This window comes from Schistocerca cancellata, chromosome 9 (genome assembly GCF_023864275.1).
Source record: "Schistocerca cancellata isolate TAMUIC-IGC-003103 chromosome 9, iqSchCanc2.1, whole genome shotgun sequence".
NCBI classification, from domain to species: domain Eukaryota; kingdom Metazoa; phylum Arthropoda; class Insecta; order Orthoptera; family Acrididae; genus Schistocerca; species Schistocerca cancellata.
The window spans coordinates 7,433,590-7,443,640 of record NC_064634.1 but is presented as its reverse complement, the minus strand read 5'-3'; the positions used below and the strand labels follow the sequence as shown (position 1 = coordinate 7,443,640).

The following is a 10,051-nucleotide window of genomic DNA, read 5'->3' as shown; positions in this document are numbered from 1 at the left end:
TATTTTTAATTTTATTATTACATTTTGAAAGAAACTAATATTTCAATATACTGAAATAATCAGAAGAAAATTTTAAAATCAGCTACTGTTATATTCTGTTTAAATAATAGTGGAGAAAATGCAGTAATTATAAATAAAATGCAGAATTAACATTCAGTGCGCATTGTGTTTACAGACAGTGAATACCCATAACAGGGAACTGGAATATCCAGTGTTTTCATAAAATAATGGTGCGTTTTTGAAATTAAATAACAAACAAACCAAAAAAGGTACAACCAAAATATTTAGTTTATTGAAATCCCCACAGAAAACAGTTAAACTATCTCTTAAATGAACCAGATTGCAAATTTGTTGTGAGTAAATTATCTTTTTCAGCTATTTCTAAGTGAACAGGATATTTAAATTATCTTTGCTAGGGAAAATTGCAATCTGTTTCTTTTGAGAGCAATAATGAGTCAGTATCGTCAGTAACAAAAGTCATGTTGCACCATGTGTGCAATGAACTAGACCGTCATTTATATATTTGCACAGCTGTAAATGATGGGCACATTGAAATGTACTAGTCTTGCATATACAATTGTATTTCATGAGGATTACAAGAAAATAAATGTTTTTGTTTATCTTTTTTGGTTTATTCGTTATTTCATGTGAAAACTGTATCATTATTTTATGAAAACCCTATATAATGTTTCTAGTGTCCTATGTCAGCTACAATAGCAAGTTAAAAGACAGAGTAAAAGAACATACGAAACTTCATCAAAGTAATAACGTTGTTAATCTATAAACATTACATTTAAATATGAAACTAGCCCTTGTAATTTATTGCTTTTACATAAGTTGGTCTTGCCATGGCACTTCGCCCTCCTCAGAATTAAAGTAAGCCACAAACTCATGGCGAATGTTTTTTGCTTCATTGGAGGCTTGCGATTCAAATCGAGACACAGGCTTCCAGCAATTCTTGTAGGATTCTACGATAGCCTCTGAAGAGGCCATAGGTACCGAATCACCTCTGCTTTGAAGGTAGTTGTTCAGGACTGCTGTAGCTTTTATTATTTTGTTTACTGTATCAATGCTACAAGTCAATGGTCGAAAGTACACCCACCACCTTTGTGCCAGTATACCGAAAGCATTTTCAGCTACCCCCCTACAATGGCATATCCTGTAATTATACACACGTTTTTCAGATGTCATTCTTTTGTCACGTGGAAAAGGGCGCAGTAAAAATCGCTTAAGAGGAAATCCCTCATCTCACACAATTACATATGAGAGATTGCTTCCTTCCTCAACAATAGGCTCATGAGGAGGTACTGCAATACTGTAACTGCAGATCCTTATTCCAAGGGCGCTTTCTGTGAAGATACTTCCATCACACTCTTGACCATATGAACCAGAATATATTGCTATAAATTCATAATCTGCATCAACTAATCCAAGTAGTACAATTGAATAATACTGTTTCCCGTCAATGGCGCCAATACAGTGAGGAAAATTCCATTTTTCTTTAATTCCTCGCTCAGTCCTAAGCCACATACATTCCTCTGGTGTTGGCATGAACTCTGGCTGCAAGCATTGCCATAATGTGTCACAGACATCTTCCACGATGTTAGCAACTGTGCTTATTCCAACCCTGTAGCTGAAGCTGATCGTAGTATATGTATCACCAGTTGCCAAAAATCTGCAAATAAAAATTGTTTCAGGAAACTCCTTAAGACATCAGTGGAAAAAGCTAAGGGACTGCCACCGCCAAGCTTTGAATAGAAGAAGAACTACGACTGGGCAGGCTGCAAAAAAGGAAGTACCAGGATGATATGAAGTTCGTACTTAAGACGATGATGCATAGACTGTAAGTATAATTTGTAAATTAGGTTTTATCACACTCTTTAATTTAATAAATATTTTATCTTAGTGATCTGAAACTACTAACAAGTACCCAGGTGTATAACAAAAAAACATCAGATTAGTAAAACAGTTATTTTAACTAGGGATTTGATCTAATCCTGAAATATTTCTCTTCTCGTAGTTGTATGGTAGAAAACAAACTTTCATTGTACAAAGTGAACACTATTCTTTTTTTTAACTTCATTGTTGATGATGGAAGGTTTAGTTTTTAAAAAATTATTGCGGACATTTTCGAATTTAGTAAAAAAATTGTTTTGTCATTACTGGTAATCAATCTGCAGCTACAAACCAGCATTTAATAATTTATCAAAGACAGTATGGTATAAAGTAAGACAATTATTTCATCAAACATAAATTTTATGTTTGGTCCCAACACATATCAGAATAGTACTATTTCGTTGTTATACTTTCAGGAATGACTCTAACATTCTCTTGCCGGATCGAAACGAGAAACAAGAATTAAGTATTGGGAAGCTGCACGAAAATGAGGAACAAGATGATCTCGACGGTGATATCGAAATTAGTGGCGATGGTGTAGAAAAAGTGGACGAAATGGTTGCAATGGGGAAAGAACGTCGAAACCGATCTCCAAGAGGCATAGACAAAGTTCTATATTACATGCATTGCAAAGAAAAAATAAGAATTCTTGTACAAAAAGTGTCCCTGATGAAATAGACTTATTTTTTGCCAGTGCAGACCAGTCGGTTCGGAAATTACCACGGCGGTTACAAAACAAAGTAAAAATTGAGGTGCTAAATAGTATTTGTAAAGCGGAAGACGAAAATGATCTGTACTACTATTCAGCTACTAGTCCTAATTCATCTTCATCTTTTGTACCGACTCCATCACCTAGCACTTCACACAATCAGTCCTCTTGTTCTTCTTTGTCAACTATTTCTGGACCTTCATCTATCCCTTCCCCAGAGTGTATTGCTTCATCCCTTTCTACAACTGGATATTTCCTTAAATCTGTCAATGAAACACCTTTGAAATACTTTAAGATCTTTGTCAAGAAGGTTAATTTAAGTTATTTGACATGTAACATTTTCGTATATCACTTGAACCTCCGGAATTTCTCATTTACTTTAGTTTTTTTTAAATATGCAGTAAAAACAAGTTTAATAAAACATAATTTGTCTAAATGTTACTTTTTCATAAGTTACAGTAGTAACATAAATATGTTTGTTAACTATTAAAGAATAAATAGATACAATAATACTGTCAAAATTGCATTTTTTCTTACCTTAAACAAATGACCAGTCGTTCCCTTCTACTAATTGCTTCCCTGTAGGTGGTGTCTTTTTTCCTGATGACACCATCAATCATTGTCAGGACCTCATTGAACTGCTCATGACCTAACCTAAAATAGGTGCTGAATTTTTCATTATCCACCTCAAGGTCACGCATCAAGTTGTGGTATTCGCCATGCTTCTTCCTTTTCCTATTGATTGGATGCACCCACTCGTTTCTTAAAGCCAAAGTATATAATAAAACCAGCTCATCGTCACTACTGTCACGGCTGCTGGTATCATGAAATCAAGGTAAGAAGCACGAAAATCCTGACTGACATCACGGAAACGTCGGAGTTGACATCTTTCTGCATACTGGCGTAAAATGTGGCCAGTATAGTATCGCAACTATCGCCGCTATGTGAACTGGTATGTGGCTAGCGTGGCCGTCGTGGCGTACATCCAGACACGCACTCCACGTGCAGTGTGGAATGGCCTTTATGGTGACGTGGCGTTACTAGCGGTGAACTGGGGAAAGTCTTAGTACACTCGCTCGCCTCTGTATCTCACACACGATAAAGCGCTTCTTTCGCTTGACAATGTTGTCTTCAGACAAATAAAATGAACTGCTTTGACTTGAGCATCGTTTCCTGCAGTTCTGCCTTTTCTGATAACAGCCATACTGTGGGCATTTTGTTTGTTAAATATTATATTTCACTGTGTTGTATCTCACGACTGCGGCTTCCAGTTGAATCTAATCTTCAAAATGATATTCCATTTAAATGTTCTAAAATAGTTATCAAGCTCACAGCTGCAGAAATGTAGACAATGGAAATGATAGATGAAGCAGATGCAGGGGGCACTGCCTAGTGTTCTTCAGTCATATGTGAAGTTGATGGTGTTGGAATATTCTTCTTCTTTCCTTCTTGTGCATGGTTAACATTACTTCACGACTAGCGGACTTGGAGGTACCTTTATACAGTTATCCGTTATGTTCAATGGCTTGGTGACAAAAAATGAACTTAGTGACTATGCAGATACAGACGAAGAATATGGTCACAGCTGTCATAAAGAGTGTGACAAAGGAGTGGAGCACCTGAATCTGTACAAAGATGGATCTTTCTTTACATCACAATAACAAGCAAGACATTGCAAACTGAACAGCGACAGGCAAAACGATACTTAAAAGCATGATGGATGTAGAAGTAACTTCGGGAGTGCTCCCGGGAAGTGTGTTGGAACCTTCGTTGTTCATGTTGTATGTCAATAATCTTCTGAACAATATTAATAGTAGCCTCAGACTTTTGCAGATGATGAAATTATTTATAGTGGACTACTATCTGAAAGAATCTGCTTAGCTATTCAGTCGACCTTAACATGATTTTAAAGTGGTGCAAAGATTGACTCCATGCTTTAAATGTTCAAAAATGTAAAACTGCCCAATCAATAAAACGAAAAAATGTAGTATCCTGTGAATGTAATAGCGACGAATCACTGTTGGAATCGACCGACTCATACAAATACCTCGGTCTTTGTAAGAATGTGAAAAGGAAGGCACACCTAAGCTTAGTCGTGGGTAAAGCAGATGGTAACTTCAGTTTATTGGTGGAATATGGAGAAGTGCAATCAGTCTACAAAGGAAACTGCTTACAAATCTCTCCTGTGATTATTCTAGAATATTGCTCAAGTGTATGGGACGCATACCAAATAGGACTAAAAAGGGGATATAGAACCTATACAGAGAAGATCAGCACAAATGGTCACTGATTCGATTGACCCATGGGACAGTGTCACAGAGATACTGAAGTAGCAGATTCTTGAAGATAGACATAATCTATCCCAAGAAAGCCTACTTACAAAGCTTCAAGAACCGGCTTTAAAAGATGACTCCAGGAACATATTAAAAGCCCCTACACATCGCTCACATAGGGAACATGAGGACAAGATTACATTAATTACAGCTCACATGAGGCATTGAAGCAATCATTCTTCCCGCGCTCAATACGTGAATGGAACGCGAAGAACACTAATAACTGTTACAATGGGAGGTATTTTCTGCCATGCGCTTCACAGTTGTTTGCAGCCTATGTGTGTCGTAGATATTAGACATCTTATTGGTGCTAGACATCATCTGGTATTAGCAGGTGATTGTAAGCTTTCTTGGTCGGTGTTATGGCAGATTCAACAGTATTACATCAAATTACGTCTCTTAGGTAATGCCATTAGGATAGAGGGCATTGACCTGATGCATATCTCCTGACCTCTGTTAGAGACGCTTAGTAACGCCAAAAGTATAGGGGTGCCACTCCATTGCATTCTCGGTCAGATGTACAATCACTGCAAATTACATTGAATGCTGGGAAGGAACCTAAGATGGCGGGAGGAAGCGTAGAATAAAACATTGAAGGAAGTTCGCGGTCTGACAAAATGCCTCGTTCTAAGAAAGCGGTAAGTGTGTAATGCTTTCCTTACTGTGTAGCTAGCCCCGAAGGGGTATGGGACTGATTCGTGAAAGATAGTTCCCCTATTTGCTGTACTTCATGGACAGAACAGCGAAATACGAGACATGTAATTTTTATGATGAAGGAAGTCGGAATGGAGAAGCTAATGAGGTTTCTGTGCAGTGTTCGTGTATGAAACAGGGAAACAAAGTAATCGAATAGAGAAATAAACTTATTATCTTTGCCATATAATCTTCAAGCAGTGCTCTTTGTGTTTTTTTTAAAAAAATAACTTGAGCGGAATGTCTTTGTTTTGTTCGAAGAGACCCGATGAAAAGAAAAAAAGAACGACAGCATTTCGATGCGTTCTTGACAGTACGCGATAGGAGTTCGCGTTTCTTTTTGAGTTCTTGTTCACTGTATAGTTAGTGACATCGATTAAGCATTCTCTTCACAGTAATCTTTGTTTACGTCTGCGGGTATTGTTGACAGTCATCTGAGACAGGCTTAAGAGACCACGAACTTTGTGGTATCTTCCTCAGTTTGTGTGGAATTACATGCATGTAAACAACAGTGATCCACTTTGTATTTACAACGTCAGTTAGTGTAGGCTTTGCCAATTTCGTGGAAGTTTGTAATTTAATTCAGTAACTTTTCTCGAGCTTTTTGAATTATTTCGTCTAAGTCGTCAGAAATTTATCGAAAAAGTTGTTACATTGGAGGATTGTAACTCGGTTCGTTTGAAGAAGTCCAAAGAGTATGGTATGTATACACTAATAACAAGTATGTGCTCTGTTTATGATGCTTTTCACGCGTTCGTATTTTTATTTCTCACATCTCGCCAAGAGTGATAATCGCGTGTGTGTTTTTTTATTATTATTTTAGAACGTTAGTTTATGGATTTTTTTGTTGATGTTTTTGTTTCCGTTCATTCTGTCGTGTGTTTTATAAGTGTGGAACTAATTTGTTTACATTAGCGGTGTTTGTTTATGGACTTCGTCAACATGCTTGTTACCTTCTCATTATATGTGTTCTTAATATGATTCTTTGAATTTATGCCCTGTATATGTTCGTGTCTTTGTTGGTGTTTACCCTGTTACTTGTTTCGACACACGGAATAACAAATAAATGTTTACTGACTCCTTCAGTTTTGAGTATCAGTTCATTGGCACAATTGCATTAACATATCTCATCTTACGTTTCTTCTCCGAAATATATTGCAAGGATAAATTGGGACATCTTCTGTCCCATATACCAGAACTTACTTCGTATTTTTCATTGACGTTTTGTTCCTTAGATACAGTGTGTCCTTTTTTCGTTTTTGCTCATTTGAATTATAGTATTCCAATGTAGCTATACATAATGCCGAAGACGATTATTCTGACATTTTCTTGGATCTCTGTGGGAATCCAAGCCATTTTGCCATCACTCATTGATACTGCCCATCAAACTTTTTTGTATACTATTCAAAAAGTGGATGCATTGAACAAGTTACAGAAACACATTTTTTTCTGTAATTTTGTATCTGTTCTGATAGATATTGATGAAATTAAGTTTTGAGAATAGGCATTCTTGTTTTTTTTTTTTATTACAAATTGGATAACACTAGGAAAAGAAGAAAGACAGCTGCTTTCTGTCTCCTACTGTTTTCAATATGTAGTTAGAAAAAGATTGATCACTGCTCAGTAGACGACAAGAGGGTAAAAACTGTAGGAAGAAGAATATGGTGCTTGAGCTTTGCAGATACTGCAGTCCATTTAGCAACAGATGAAAATGATTGTAGGATATAGTGTATACCATTGAAGCTAAAGGTAAGATTCATGGAATGAAAATTAATGCAAAGAAACAAAAGTAATGGCACTAGGGGGAAATAAGAGGATAACGATAATGCTGAATGGAGAAAAATTAAAGCATGTGTAAAGCTTTAAATACCTAAGAAACAGCCAGTAGTAGGTGGAATTTCTGTAGCAGTATGTAGAAACATTTGAGGAAAAGGCTAATAAAATGTCTTGTACAGAGTGTCCACATGAATGGTGCTGCAACATGGACACTGAGAAAGTGGGGTAGTGTAAGGCCGAAGGCTTCTGAGATTTGGACAGGGAGAGGATAGAAAGAATTTTAAGTGGGATGGATAGAGTGAAAGTAAATAGTTACTGAGAAGAGTTGGACATCAAAGGCAATTACTGGATGTAATAAAAATGTAGGAAAGGAAACTAGATTGGTCACACATTAAGAAAGAGAGGAGAGTGCTTGTAGGAACAATTTGAGAGGGGTATGTGGACAGGAAGTGGAAGTGCAGGGCTACTCTTCATCAGATCCTGGATGATGCGTTAGTCAGTAGCAAGTACAGCAACGTTAAGAAAGGAGCAATGGATCACATGAAATGGAGACACAAAGGACCTGCTATTATTGCAGCAAACTGATTATGATGACTCTTGTCTTTGTCTGTTAGATTAAGGCCAGATGACTTTAATTTTGTTACTGAACTCAGTTACTCAGTATTCTGCTTGCAAACATAATTAAATGATTTCCTATTGAAGCATTATGGTCCATTTTCTCTATTTCTGTGGACAAGCATGTTTATCGTAGCTTTTTGTTGTGTGTGTGTCTAGCGTGTGTATTGACGTTTACAACTTTTGTGAAATAGGCAAAAATTTGTATGTATCTCCAATAAAGACACGTTAAGCTCTTTTTTTGTTTCTTGTGATTTTCCTAAATCGCTCCAGGCAAATGCTAGGATGATTCCTGTGAAAGGTCATTGCAGATTTCGTTCCCCACCCTTGAATCAGTCCGAGCTTGTGCTCCGTCTCTAATGACATCAATGTTGATGGGTTGTTAGGTGCTAATCTTCCTTCCATTTCCATAAAACTCCTTTTGTTCTGGAATGATGCTGCCATATTTATGAATTCAAGAGTGAATAAGGATTTGGATTTATAATTTAATTTACCAGTCGCTTTTATTGTGCTTATAAAGATTAATCTTATTATTCAATGCTTCCCACATGCATGTGTTGTCTTTGAACTGTATACTTTTGTGCTGTTCTAGAGATTCACTTTGTTTCATCTGCTCATAGAAAGTTCCTCTTTATTACTGATGCTCAAATAGGCCTATGTAATGTTCTTCGTCAGTTACGTGTTGTTCAGCTGTTTTTGCTTGTTTGCTTCTCTCATCTCCTTGTGCACTTTTTCATACTAGTCTGTGCCTGTCTTATAGGTCTAGAGAGGATTTTGTGTTTAACCCTCTTGTAGCCTCCATATGCCTAAATGTTATGCGTTTGTGTGCATCTTCCGTTCAGCGTTCATCAGTGGTCCTTAAACCACATGCTGGAAACAATTTTATTTCTTTTACAGACAACTGCCTTCTGGTCTCCTCTTACAGCCTGCTTTTGATTGTATCAGAAGAGAGAATTTGATTTAGCTTAAGTAAGTATTATGAATTTAAATTTTGTTTTGTATACATCCCTTTGTGTTGTTTGATAAAGTCTTCCAGCATTTAGGTATGAGAAGTTGGAAGATATCTGTTTTTCATTGACTGCACATAATAGGTGTTTCTGGTGAACATCAGTATTTCTGTTTTGTCACTGTACGGATTCTAAATTTAACTGCAGACATAATTGATTTTTGTTGATTTGTACACAGCTGGAGGCAAACAATAAAACTACAATATGCCCACAAGAGGAGAATGAAGTGTGCTGTAGGAAAATACATGTAAGGTTGCAGAATTGGTTGAAAACAAATACCACATTGGGACTAAGATAACATATTTCCTTTGCATTACAATCTTGTTAGTGGTGGGCATGATAAGACATCCTGTGAAACAGTACTAAATGCCTTCTCTGAAAATTCCCTAGAACAGATAGTTAGGAACCCCTCTGACGTTGGAAACATATTGGATCCAATGGCATCAAACAGATCTGACCACTTTGAGGATGTTCACATCAAAAGTGGTCTCAGTGACTGTGATGCAGTTGTGGCAACAATGATTACCAAAATACAAAGGACAACTAAACCAAACAAAGATGTATATATATGTTCTGTAAACTAGATAAAAAATCAATAGTGTCACATCTCAATGAGGAACTTTAAACTTTCAGCACAGGTCAGGAGCATGTAGTGGAACTATGGCTCAAGTTTAAAAGAATAGTTGACCACACACTGGATAGTACGTAGCCAGTACAACAGTCCATAATGGGGAGGGGGGGGGGGACCTCCATGATATACAGTCACTGTAAAGGAACTTCTAAAGAAACAGAGAACAGAGACTACTGCATAATAGATGTCAAACAAAGTGTAGGGCTATAGATGCAGGGATGCTGAATGAAAAGCGTTTGGCTGTCAAGAGAGCAGTGCATGATGCCTTTAATGACTACCATAGCAGAATATTGCCAAATGATCTTTCACAGAACCCAAAGAAATTCTGGTCATATGTAAACGTTGTTAGTGGCACCAGAGTTTATGTCCAGTCCCTAGTGAATGAAGCAGG

General features: G+C 37.0%; 1 protein-coding gene across 2 annotated transcripts in view; it reads left to right on the top strand.

Moving 5' to 3' along the window:
- The first annotated feature begins 5,479 nt into the window (after window positions 1–5,479).
- Window positions 5,480–10,051, top strand: part of LOC126101610 (protein strawberry notch) — a 274,618-nt gene continuing 270,046 nt past the window's right edge. Inside the window, exons 1-2 of one of the 2 annotated variants that reach the window (XM_049912294.1) lie at window positions 5,497–5,576; window positions 8,920–8,991. Coding sequence is in view for 1 of the 2 variants with exons in the window: in XM_049912293.1 (XP_049768250.1) it covers window positions 5,556–5,576 (21 nt within the window). In the remaining variant the exon portion in view is untranslated. Of the gene's footprint in view, window positions 5,577–8,919; window positions 8,992–10,051 lie in introns of both variants that reach the window. The other variant, XM_049912293.1, reaches the window with a different exon arrangement.